Source organism: Equus quagga, chromosome 15, assembly GCF_021613505.1.
Source record: "Equus quagga isolate Etosha38 chromosome 15, UCLA_HA_Equagga_1.0, whole genome shotgun sequence".
NCBI classification, from domain to species: Eukaryota; Metazoa; Chordata; class Mammalia; order Perissodactyla; family Equidae; genus Equus; species Equus quagga.
In genome coordinates this window covers 36,648,593-36,662,253 of record NC_060281.1, presented here as the reverse complement: position 1 = coordinate 36,662,253, position 13,661 = coordinate 36,648,593, and the positions used below count along the sequence as shown (strand labels likewise).

The window sequence follows — 13,661 nt, the reverse complement described above, 5'->3', positions numbered from 1 at the left end:
CCTTTTCATAATTCTGCCAGAGTTTATGAGTCCCAGATCCTCATCGCACTGGTGAGCGCTGAGTGCTCATGGGGGTGTGTGTAGGTGAGGATGTGGTTTGAATTCTACCTCCTTATGCCCTACTCATGCCTCAGAAATCCTTGCCACTTTGCTATTGGCCTGTGCAGTCTTGGGCTAGTTCCTGCCACGGTATCAAAAGGCTGCTCAGGTACGTGAAGACCTCAGATTAGCGATCTACAAACACTAGTCATGACTGCACAGTTAAGGGCCTCCTATCTTTTCCTCCTTCTCCTAGCAGGCTTTGTGCAGACAGAAAACAATGCAGAGAAGATGAAGGTGAGTGACTTCCAAAGAGGACAAGGCAGGGCTCAAATGTAGAGTGACTCTTCTATTCTGTTCCAAGATCTCTCCCTCCAGTCCTTCTTGTAAGACTCAGCCTCTGCTTTCTTCCCTTTTGTGGTTTCCCCTAAAGTTTTCTTTTCTTCTCCTTGAATCTTGTTCACTCCTATACATGGGCGTTCCTTGAGTTGAATATATGTAGGGGAAAAAGAGTCTCCTTACTGTGGTCCTTTCTCCCCTTCTTCTCCAGGTAGAGGTTGCCTGGATACCTCTCCAGCCACATCAGGATCTGCAACAGAGCAGAGTCTGAGGCATAGGACAGGGCTGGGCATCAGAGTGGGTGGGGACCAGGGTTTGAAGGAGAGGCGCAGCTGAATCCTATCAGATGCGGCTCCGTGGGAAACCCATGAAGAGGAGGAAAGAAACAATATGGAAATTTTAGGGATGGGTAAAGTCAGAGAGTTATTGGAGAAATATAAAACACATAGAAAAGATAAACAGAGGCCTAAAACAACTGGATTTGGAATCAGGAGTCTTGGATTCTGGCCTCAGTTTTATTCCTAATTCATGGTTCAGTTGCTTTATGGATAAAACACATGTGTACGGCAATGGGACGGACAGTTCAGGGAAGGATAGCAATGAACTAGAAGACTCGGAGGCAAAACAGAATCATGAAGTTAGGGGTAACTCTCATTCACATAGGAGGTTACCACTTTTGGCCTGGGACAGGTCACTTCACCTCTGTTAGCCTCTACTCTCTCATTATAAATTTGTGGTTAGCATTCACCTACCTTAGGAGTGAGTGAGCAATAATTATTACACATATAATGTGTTCTATAAAAGGCAGCTCTAGCAAGATCTTCCTCCCTCTCTGAAATTGACTAGAGAACCTCCTGGATGACTCTCTATTTTTGAGAATTAATATGGTTTTTATATTACCCAGTGTTGCCTAACTGGGTTTGGAGATCTTGAGCCGTAGCTTTTGTTTAATAAAAGCTGGATCTGGAGGTATTTGATATGATGCAGACTTAAATAAATTTCGAACAGCAATGAATGTCAGGAGTAAGCTGAACTAAAAGGGTCCTTTAAGTCCAGAGTCTCTCTAAGTCCACACTTCCTGTACCCTACGTGCCCAACATGAATTTCAGTGATTTTCATTGCAGCAGCAAAGATGAAAGCCAAATTCTTTAAAATGTTTAGCTTGGAACCAGGCATCATAGAAGGGGAAACGGGTGCTTTCATGTAATATTCTCTTTTATATGTCTCAGTTTTGCTGGTGCATGAATGTATATATGTATTTAGGAAAAAGTGCAAAAGCCTGCATAGAGAAAATGCCTTTTTCCCCAAGAGTAGAGACTGAGTAGCTACAACCTGGTGTGCTAGTGATAGAAGCAGTGGGCTTGTAAGGTTGGAAAAAGTTTGGTTTGGTTTTGTGTCGCATCCCTCCTTTAAGTGGAAGCAGATGGTGTTTGGCTAAAACCCTTTCTGGTCCACTGCGTTTCCAGGTGGTCTAGTTTGAGTGTGGACCTTCCTTATCAAGTAAAGTCCTTTTCTCTTTTCTGGTCAATTCCTTTCTGTCTTTTTCTCACAATGTGGTTTGGTAGCTTCCTTTTCATACTTCCTATTTTATATTCCCAGTATTCTATGAACAATTTGTAGCAGCTTCTTCAATATAGGGAAATGGATAAGGATATGCTGGTAAGCACTGTGGAGTCAGTACACTTTGGGTACTGCATTTACCCTGCCGTGGATAGAGACAGAGGAGGAATAAGATGAGATCTGCCTGACAGAGGAATTTAACCTAAAGACAACAAGAATTTCATGTAGAAGTTATTTCTGTTACGTGGAAATTATTTCTGTTATGTACAACTCTGTTCAAATATGTTCAGGAGATTTGAGAAGGAATAGGATAGATGAAGTTGATGATGAAGGCAAGTATTAGATACCTAGAGAACAAGGGGGTGAGGAACAGGGTATGTGATAAGTTGGATGCCACCAGACAGATTTTAGTCACCTACTTGTGGATGGACTATTGAGCTCTCCATCTCCTTTCCTGGGAGGAAGAAAAAGTTAGAGTTTCACAGTATTGGCTTGTAAGACTCATATGAGTAAGAGTGACACAAGAGGGAAAACTATTCAAGATGGGGATAATATTAGATTCTAGAATGTTAAACCTGGAAGCCACCTTGAGGATCTGATAGGAATCTAGACAAATATCTTCATTTTGCCCATGGGGAATCTAAGGGTCAAGGATGAGAATTGCCCAGGTTCACAAAGGAATTTGACAATAGAGCTGGCTTCTGATTCCCAGGCCAGAGTTCTTTCCATTCCACCATGCTGATGAATGGAATGAGAAGTCAGAAGACCTAGTGAAGGTTAAAGAAGTAACTTGGTCATCTTCAAATACTTATGCAATTTAAAACCTTCCCTTCACTGAGAGAGTCTAGGCAAGATACCTTCAATCCAGAGGCAAGGAACAGGCTCATTTTCACAGAAGCCTGAAAGACAGTGTGCTTTTCTCCATTTACTTCCAGGTCCTCCCATCCCAGCTCATGAATCTCTGCTCTTTTCATTCATCCAAGTATTTCCTGATATCCTGCCTCTTCCAGGATAATAGAAAGAGACTTGACTGCTTGTTGCTCAAAAAACCATTGGCTTTTAAGGCACAAGACCTAAGTTTCGGTCTTGTCATTGACACCTTAAACAATTCTTGTTTGTTTTCTGGGTCTTACTTTATACATATATTATTCTTTGAAAGATTACACAGATGTTAGTAATTATTGTTATTAATATTATCATTTTTTTAATCTTCCAGACAGATTGCTACAAAGATGTGAAAGACACCATCTATGAATATAGCGCCGTCACTCTTAATGGAAAGGAACACATTCAGTTCAATCAGTATGCGGGCAAGCCTGTCCTTTTTGTCAATGTGGCCACTTATTGTGGTCTGACTGCTCAATATCCTGGTAAGAATTCATAGCCAGGTCTCCTTGGACTACATTTTCCAGCTCATTGTATTCTAAATTGTTATAATTATAATTATGTATCAGAATAAATACTCATGCTCAGGTGACTTCATTCTTCCATTTCAGGAGTCAACCAACTATGGCAAATAGACTAAATCTGGCCGGTCTGTTTTTGTAGATGAAGTTTTATTGGAACACAGCCATCCCCATTTGTTTACATACTGTCCGTGGCTGATTGTACGCTACAAGTCAGAGTTGAGTAGTCTTATGAATAGTGGTGACAGAGAACATCTGGGTCCTAAAGTCTGAAATATTTACTATCTGGACTTTTACAGAGAAAGTTTGCTAACCCCTCCCTATGTGCTGCCTCTGCTTTGCTCCTGAGATTTCCAGGAGAATCAATATATATCTGAGAACTGGGAGCCTCTCTGAAGATTCAAATATCCTTGGTAAATACAGGAGAGAGGATCAATATTTTTGAGACTTTTTCCAGGTTTTACAGGTAACTTATAAAGGCAGGAAAAAGGGGGGAAGCAGTTTTATACCTGGAGCTGCTTATTATTATTATTATTATTTTTTTGGTGAGGAGATTGGCTCTAAACTAACATCTATGCCAATCTTCCTCTATTTTGTATGTGGGATGCTGCCACAGCATGGCTTGATGAGTGGTGTAGGTCTGCACCCAGGATCTGAACCAGCAAACCTCAGGCCACTGAATCAGAGTGTGAAAACTTAACCACTAAGCCACTAGGCTGGCACCTGGAGCTGCTTTTGACTAGAGTGAGGCTGGCAGGGGAGGCAATAAGGGAGGGAAAAACTCCTTCTCCATCCTCAGTGCCTTCTTTAGGTGTAGTTTTCTCTCTCTCTGTACTTTTTCAGGGAATAATTTTGTCTTTCTCATATCTTAGGCCATGTGGTTTAAAAGCCAATGAATAATGAACAGGATGAATCTTACCAGAAACAGACGCACTTCTTACATTTGAACTAATAAGAACTTCATGTTTTTATTTTTGGTTATGTTATGTTTTGAGTAGGTAATATTCACAAGGCTCACCAATTAAAGGGATAAAAAAGTTTAGAGTGAAAAATCTTTCCACTTCCTTCCCTTCCCTTCAAATGACCAATATTATCATATTTACAAAGTATATGGATAGATTCCTTTTTCTGCTTTTCCCTTTGTTGATAACATACTATAAATACTATTTGCCACTTTGCTTTTTTAAATAAATAAAGTGCTTTAGAGTTCAGACCATTTCCTCATCCTTTTTTTAAGATTGAATAATATTCTATTGGACCATAATTCATTTTACCAATTTATAGGGACTTTAAAAATCAATTTATTGAGTTCCCACTCTGTACATGACAGATGAGGAAACTGAGGCATAGTTGCTCAAAGACTGGAAGACGAGTTTCCTAATTTGTTGTTTCTTTCCAAGAGTAAGTGATTACTCTTGAAATCACCTGTGACTGAAGACAATAAGGAAGGATGTGGAGAGAGGTACTGAGGAACCACGCGGAAACAGGAAAGCAATCTCTATTTTGTAAAAAAAAAAAGCAAGAAAGAATAAAAAAGAGAAAAGGGACTAAGAGGAGATACCAGTTGACCAGTTGGCTGAAGCAGAATCTGAATGGCACTGGCCAGTGTTTGTCAGGGGACTGAAGGCATTTAACCCAGAAAGGGTTAACACAGATGATTATAAAAGTCTGAGCAGACAAATTAGAAAACTTGTAGAAAATGGTGAAAGAATGCAGTTGGAAACTTGTGTTTTGTCATATCAAGGAGAATTTTTAGGTAGAATGCATCTTTAACATCCTAAGGATTGTTAAGAACACCAGAAAGCTCTACTTGGAATTTCTCTGGTTCTCTTTGTCCCTGTCAGCTTTCCTTCCACTCCACCCAGGCTGACCCAGCCTGTACAGAAGAGATAAGCCCATTCTCATGGTTCACATCCTGTCCTTCCTTTTAAAAAAGAAAGATTCAGTTAACCAACCAGGAAAGGCAAACTGATGAGCAGTGATATTCAAAGCTAACATCAGCTTTGTTTAAAAATCACATGGTAAACTTTTTTTTAAATTGCGGTAAAAGAAGACATAACCTAAAATTTACCATTTTAATATTTGTAAGTGCGATGTTCAGTAGCTTTAAATATATTCACATTGTTCTGAAACAAATCTCCAGAACTTTTTCATCTTGCAAAAGTGAAACTCTATACCCATTAAACACCTTGCTTTTTCCCCTTTGCCCAAGCCCCTGGTAATCACCATTCTACTTCTTGTTCCTGTAAATTTGACTATTTTATATACCTCATATAAATAGAATCATATAGTATTTGTCTTTTTATGTCTAGTTTATTTCACTTAGCATAATGTCTTCAACGTTCATCCACGTTGTAGCATGTGACAGAACTCCCTTCCTTTTTAAAGCTGAACAATATTCTGTTGTGTGTATGTCACATTTTGTTTATCCGTTCATCCATTGATGGACATTTGAGTTGCTTCCCCCTCTTGACTATTATGAATAGTGTTACTATGAACATGGGTGTGTAAGTGTCTCTTTGAGACCCTGCTTTCTATTCTTTTGCATATATACACAGAAGTGGGATTGTTGGATCTACGATAGCTCTATTTTTAATTTTTCGAGGAAGTTCCATATTATTTTCCACAGCAGTCACACCAATCTACAATCCCACCAACAGTGACCTGGTGAGCTTTTGAATAATAAAGACGACTGGGCCCTATCTCAGAGGAATGGAATCAGAAAATTCTCCGGGCCCGCAGCTGATTCCAATGTGCTGCAAATTTGAGAAATACTGCATGATAATAAAAGACTTTTGAATGGGTGTCTGGAGCTCCAGTATCTAACGTCAGCCTTGCTGCTAATAGTCTTTCTAATCTAGAGATTTTTCCTTCTCTGGGCCTGTATTCACCTCTGTAAAATGGACGCCTCCAGGGATCTTTCTTTACACAAGTCAGGGTCTCTAGCCAGGCCACCATATTGTCCCTTCTCTACCCATAGAACTGAACACACTTCAGGAGGAGCTGAAGCCCTTCGACTTAGTAGTGTTGGGCTTCCCCTGCAACCAATTTGGAAAGCAAGAACCAGGAGAGAACTCAGAGATCCTTCCGGGGCTGAAGTAAGTGCCTGCTTGAAACCTTATAGGAAGCCCCTGTCTACCTTTCCTCAGTTTCCAGAGGCCCTTCCAGGTAGGGGAGGTTCTGGATGGGTGGTGGATTAATAGGATCAGAGGCATCTGTACCCTGATTTTCACTTTGGCCTACCCTGATATGAGTCTGGCAGTGTCCATAGACTCTCTCCTCCTCCCTTGGTAGTGAGACCTGGATGGACCATGGGAGAGCAGGAGCACAGAAATAGCTGGTACAGAAACAATGTAGGGGACAGGGACAGCTTGTGGAATAGAGAAAAATAAAGTGAATCAGGGAGCTCAAAGTAAAAAGAAAAAAAGAAAAGCCTTATTTTCCCTTCCCAACCCTGTCTGCTATTGGTGTCCCATCATAAATTTCTCTCTTATATTCTGGAGCTTCCCAGGAACATTATGATTCATTGCAGGTATGTCCGTCCAGGGGGAGGATATGTACCTAATTTCCAGCTTTTTGAGAAAGGAGATGTGAATGGTGAAAAAGAACAGAAAGTCTTCACCTTCTTGAAGGTAAGTGAATTACTGACAAGCCTCTTCTTCTCTACTATTCCTAGCATAGAGTTGGTGCAGTAGAAATGGACCCAAGGACTCATGCCTGGGGGTGAGATTGGACTCTTTGGAAGAGACTTCCAGATCAGCATAGGGTCTGGAGTTTAATCTGTTAGTATCTATGAGGCTCTCGTTTAGTGTGGTGCAGTTGTGTAGAATGGCAGCTTTTACTGGGACCACTCTCTTTTGTCATTGACATTCATTCACCCAAGGTACATTTATTGAGTGCTTGCTATCTACATGGGAGTGTGTTAGATAATAAGGGTATAAAGATGAATAAGACACAGTCCTTATCCCTTGATGAGTTCATAGTAGAGAGGGAGACAGAAATGAACAGGTGTAATACAATATAATAAGTGCCTCTTATGAAACATCAGCTTCTAAACACAGAAAATGTCAGAGCTGAAAGGGTCCCTGAAGATCACCAGAGTTCATTGTTCCTAAGTGCTAGCTTGTGGACCAAGGCTGGCCCACTTTGAGATTGTCATATATCCTCAGTAAATTGAAGAAAATAGGACAGCGTAAGGAGGGTTTCATAAACTCGGCTAATTTACAGGGCTACCCTTTATTCTAGGATTATGACCTATATGTTATTTATTCTCACAATAATATTTTTTAAATTAAATGATGAAGTGATGATGTTTTAAAAAATTTTTTCTTGTTTGACAAAATGAAATTCTGGTAACTCTATGTTGGTTCCAAAAGATATATTTGAAATGCTACTGGTTCACAGAACCCATGACCTGGGAAGCCACATTCTAATCCACGCAATTCGCTTTACAGAAAAGGAAGCTAAAAGCAAGAGAGGTGACATTTCTTACCCATAGCAGCATGATTTTGTGATGGGGTCACAGAACAAAACAGGAAGAGGGAACAGACCTTTGCTGTAATATCTATAACATTCTTGGTAGTTGGCATGGTGATGATTCAGAGAATTTCTAAGAATCACAGGAAATTTAAATATCTAGGTATGGGATGGAGTGGATTACCTGTGGGTGAAAATAGCCTTGATCATCCAGGAACAGAAATGATGATGTTGTTTCTCTTTTCCCTCTCTCTGCTTCAGCACTCCTGTCCTCACCCCTCTGATGTTTTGGGCTCATTAAAACATATATCCTGGGAACCTATAAAGGTCCATGACATCCGCTGGAATTTTGAAAAGTTCCTGGTGGGGCCTGATGGAGTCCCTGTCATGCGCTGGTTCCATAAGACTCCAGTCAGTACAGTCAAGTCAGATATCCTGGCGTACCTGAAGCAGTTCAAAATTAAAAAGGGAGGCTGATTTGGGGCCAGGAGCCACCCTGCTTCTCAATGAAGACCTGTTCAAAGAAAAATCCATCTTCTTTCTACACTTTCTTCCTAAATGGCCTCCACTTGACTAAATCACCTCTATACTGTTAGAGTTCCCACTCTCTACCGAGTAGATTTATACTCACGAGTCTACTACTATTTCTTCTTGCAAGAGTATGTGAGTGAAGAACAAAAGAATGGAAACCTAAATCCTCAGACCTCTGTTTAAAATTAGGAATTCATATCCATCAAAGGAAAATCATCTTTCTATCAGGATGGTTCAGTGTGCCACAATATCCCGAAGAAGAATGTTCCTAGACATTTTGACTCTCCCGTCTCTCTCTACCCTAAGGATAAAGAAATAGCAATGGGGTTACAGCCATACAACTTAGTTTCCACTCCATAAGATTTTTCCTCCCCTGAGATAAGCATGTACTGTCAGTTTCCAACTCTTTTCAGATCAGTCTTCAACCATGACACCTCTGCCCTGCACCCCCTCCTGCCCCCGCTGATCTGTCATTCTCCTGTAGGAGCCCTAAGGTAGAGTGGGAGCAGGAAATTGCCTCACATGAAGGGAAGGACATCTCCACGATAGTGGGACCTAGAGCCTCTCTCTAATTTGGACCCTACAAAAACTTTCCTTATTGTCTGATCTTCAGTGTATTCAGGTTATGACACCTGGGCAGGGCACCCTTTGAAGGATGGACTTTCCCCTTTTAACCCTAGATTCTTCAGCCCTGCCACCATCTCCAATAAAATGTTTTCCGCAGCATCTGGGATCACTGTGGTGGTTTTTAAATCCTATCCTGTGCACAAACTCATCTTATCTCTCTCTTCTTCCTTACTGTGGACTATCACAGAAGGTGTATTGCCTAAATTACCCGAACCTCTTAGAATCTCTCCTCCCAGAACCTTGGAAGGTTGTCATCTGATGGCTCTCGATTGTCATCCCTGAGGAATTGCCTCAGGCCAAGGTCATATCTCCTTTCCAGGGGCAGCCTCTTTCCAATTAACAGCCAGTGAGGGGTATAAAGGCCAAGCTCTGATATCTCAACTTAGGATAACTTTGAAGTGCCCAACCCAGCTGTAGAGACCCCCAAGGGGTAAGCTGATGCCTTTTTGTACTGCTACTGCAGCCCAATTTTTCCCTCTGCCAAATTATGCTTCTCTTCTTTGCCCCTCAGGTGCCGATTCTGAGGTAATGCCCTAGTAAAGTTTCTGAATGCAAATCTCCATCTTGGAGTTTTTCCAGGGAACCCAATCTGAAATAGTGGTACCAAATGTGATCTGAGAAAGAAGATGCTAAGATGAAATTTTTGATGCAAAATTGTCTACCATCTGGTTGGCAGTGAGGGATGGGTAGAGCACAAACAGCCACTGACACGAAGTAGCAGTGCAATTTTTAAGACTTTCACCAAACCTGAACTGAGACGGGATACTGGTGGAAGGATATGCACAGGCAGATGTAACGTATCAGGTGCTTGAGAAATATGGAAGAGATGGGAATTATAAGACAACAGAACTGGATGGTTGTTACTAGAAGAAATGGATGCTTTGGAGAGAGATGATTAAAAGCTGAGGATGATATCTCATCAAATAAAGGCTAACTGTGAAAGCCAGAGTCCCTCCATAGGAGGATATAAAGAACCTTTCATATCCTACAACTCAAGGGCACAAAAAGCTAAGCTTCCAGTCAAAAACTTAATCATAGGAATAATAGGACCCCAAAGAAGGTTAAATTGTCAAACTAGATTATCTTGTATGCCTCTGTCATGGCCTTGAATGAAAAGAACATAACCTTGAGACATTGGATGGAGACATCTGGTTGGATGCATTCAAATATCTGAATCCCCAGATTTCCCAAGACCCCCTGAGCCTTTTAGAAGCAACCTAGTCCTCCTTATTAGGGATTATCATGACCTTCCTGCTTGAATCCAATGCAGAGGTCTCTGCTCTGCCAAACGTCATGTGCCTCTACCACCTTCTCAGCATCTGCCCCATATAGAACTAGATTCTAAGGATTCTGGATCAAGGACAGTGGAACACAATGTTAGCTAAAGGAGAGTTCATTGATACTGGAGCATTCTCCCAAACTATAGAATTTTTACACACTGGCAAGAATCAACACCTTGTTAGGATTCTCCTGCTGGGAAAAAGAAATGGCTCTCACTAAATGTAGTAGAAATGCCAGGACTATTGTGACAGATGGCAGAAAGAAGGGATCAAAACTCATAAAAGTGATCATGAAGAATGGATTTACCAGGTAAACTTGGGAAGCCCACTAGATGACCATGTGGCACAGGAGGGCCAAGTGACATTCTGTTTGAAAAAATAAAAAGGAACATGCTAGGGAGAGGGGCATGACTGAGAAGTTCTGTGATGAGTGTCCTCAATAGGCCTGAGCTGATGATAAGAGAAGTAGCCTCACTGACAGCAATGGGGATTATAGGATCTTGAAATAATTCAGGCCAGAGATGGCAGCACTCAACCACCAGAATGCGTGTATGGGGGTCGGACCCGTGGTCGAGTGTTTAAGTTGGTGTGTTTTTCTTCGGCACCCCAGGGTTTTGCTGGTTCTGATCCTGGGTGGGGACATGGCACTGCTTATCAGGCCATGCTGAGGCGGTGTCCCACATAGCAGAGTCAGAAGGACCTACAACCAGAATATACGGCTATGTACTGGGGGGCTTTGGGGAGAAGAAGAAGGAAAAATGAAGATTGGCAACAGATGTTAGCTTAGGTGCCAATCTTTAAAAAGAAATTTTTTAAAAAAGAATCCATGTGTGTATGCACATGTGTTTGGAGGGTGGGTGAGCAAAACTACTGTAATAAGAGACAATTTCAGAATGGTAGTCAACTTTGTAGAGTGTTAGAGATGCTTAATAGAGCACAGCATACCTAGAAGCAAGATAGACGAGCAGCCAACAAAGGTATCACTATCTACAATCAGAAGAAATTAAGGACAGATAATCAGGAGACTGAGGGCAGCTGCCCCACTAAAAATCAAATCACAGTACTTTGCTCAGTTTCTGACCATGAGCCAGTTTTCAGACCCAGAATCAATGACTAAAAGAGAAGCCAAGTGTTGAGAAAGTAAGACCCTGCAACATCACTGCAAATATATAGAATATATTTTCCCCATTCCTTTCTTAAAGGAACTTATGGCCATTTACTCAGTAACCATAAACTCAAGAAAGGAAAATACTCTTAGATTTCAAGGACTATTGGAAATAAGATCCAAGTCAACATTGATACTGAAGGACCCAAAGTGACGTCATGGCCAGCATTATAGTAGAGGTAATGAGGACCAGGTAACAAATGGAGTTCTGGCCCAGGTCCGGTTCACAGTGCATCCACTAAGGCCGTGGATCCATCTGATGGAAATTTCTCTTGTCCAAAAACATATAAAATGACATTGGCACAACCAGTATAAGAGCTATCACAGTAGAAAAGGCCAAGAGGGAGCCCCTGAAACTAACTTACCCAATTCCCATGCAAGACAGTAAATGAAACCATTTAAGAGAATGAAAACCATACTCCTAGGGAGAATGACAGAGATTATTGCCTTTAAGGATCAAAAGGATGCACAATTGGGATCCCTACAACATCTATCTCCATTTAATTCACCAGATTGTTCCCTGCAAAAAATCAAAGAAAGGCCCAGAAAAGCGACAGTGGACTACCACAAAGTAAAACAAGTAATAGCTCCAATTCAAATTGCTGTACCAGATGTGGTATCTTTTCTGGAAAGATTAATTTATGTTCTTCGATTTTTTAAAGAAACAAGTGAGAAATAAGATTAAGTGTAACCTTTTTGGGAATCATTAGTCTAAATAAAATCATCTGAACACCATAATAAAGTCTTATCCTTGTCTCATTATATATTCTATACATGCTGACACCACCACCCCATCCCCAAACCTGGCTCCGAGAACATCTACTTTCGCTCAAATATAGTTCTGTTAAGGGCACTGACCCTCCGAGAACTTTGTTTAGTCTTCTCAGCTCGGTTGGTCACAGTCCCATCCAGGAGGCAATGTTGATGGTTTGGGGATCAGAGAGAAGAGGGGCCCAGTGGGTTGGTCAGACATCTGGCTCTTTCCCAGGACCAAGTCCTGAAGTAGATCTTTAGCTTAGGCTGCGATATTCCTATGAAGAGAAGACAGAATCAGAAAGACAGCACGTCTTCTGGAGCATTCGTCCTTGAACTCTAGAATGCACCACAGTACCAAATGTCCTCTTTATCAAAAGACAGGTCAAAGATGTCCAGCAGCATTAATTAAATGGTGGTATATCAGTGGATGATTGAATATTGACTCTTAAGAATATAGAATAATGAGTCATTATATGTACAGTTCTTAAACAGTTCCATCCCTACTTTGAGGGCTGTATGTTTCCTTTAGCACAATTATCAGGGAAAATGGTTTATGTAATAGTGTTAAATAAGAATAAAACAGAATATAAAATTGTACATATATTATATAGTATATATGTGTGTATGTGAGAGTGTGGGTATGTGTGTATGGTTACAGCCATGCTCCCTCCAGAAAAACTCCAATGAAAACGTTCATAGAAAATAGCCTGAAACAAAATACAACAAATGTAAACAACGGCTTTCTCCGCGTACGAGACTTTAGAAAATTTTCAAGTAATTATCTTATTGTTTTTCTGTATTTCCTTAGCATGTGTGGCATCTATACATGTAAAACAGTGAAATTTTTCTAAAGGAAATATTAGTTCTCTGAATGTCTCAGGGTAGCAAAGTACTTTAACATTCTTAGATTAAAGACAGCGCGTGATTGGGTGGAGGTGGGAGAGGCGGCCTTTGAAGTAGAATTTTAAAGTTAGTGGAGCGCACAGAGTGGAGAGAGAGGAAGAGCGGGAAATTAGAACGGCTGAGACGGAAAATCCGCGGGAATGCGGAAGCCATAAAAATGCACCGGTTCTTACACACGGAATACAGGCTCCCAAGTGGAAACCGGCTGAGCTGTAGTGATATGACCAGAGTGAGTGACACGACCGTTTTGCATGCAGTCATCTTAGCTTCCTGCCTTTGTGAATCAATGCGATTTCCTTTCATTCAAATGCTTTCAAATAACAGTCTGAATTTAGAGAAGCCATGGGAATCTGAGCGGAAAATTAAGATACAGGTGACCGCGACCCTCAGCCCCTTGGCATCTCTGTGCTGGGGAAACCGTTCCAAAATGGCTACTACTGGGGAACCCTCGGTGCTTTTAATCCCCTTTGTAGAAGTCCCATCTCAGAAGGTGTCATTTTATTCATATTGTTTAATAACTTTAAGAAAAATATGTTAAGACATCTTCACTTACACCTCCCCAAAAGCACACCCAACGTA

General features: G+C 41.1%; 1 protein-coding gene across 1 annotated transcript; it reads left to right on the top strand.

Moving 5' to 3' along the window:
* Positions 1-249: 249 nt before the first annotated feature.
* GPX5 (glutathione peroxidase 5) lies at positions 250-8,297 on the top strand. The gene is made up of 5 exons (XM_046640436.1): positions 250-336; positions 3,155-3,308; positions 6,325-6,442; positions 6,877-6,976; positions 8,082-8,297. Exons 1-5 carry the CDS (start codon positions 250-252, stop codon positions 8,295-8,297), a joined length of 675 nt encoding a protein of 224 aa, XP_046496392.1.
* Positions 8,298-13,661: the final 5,364 nt, after the last annotated feature.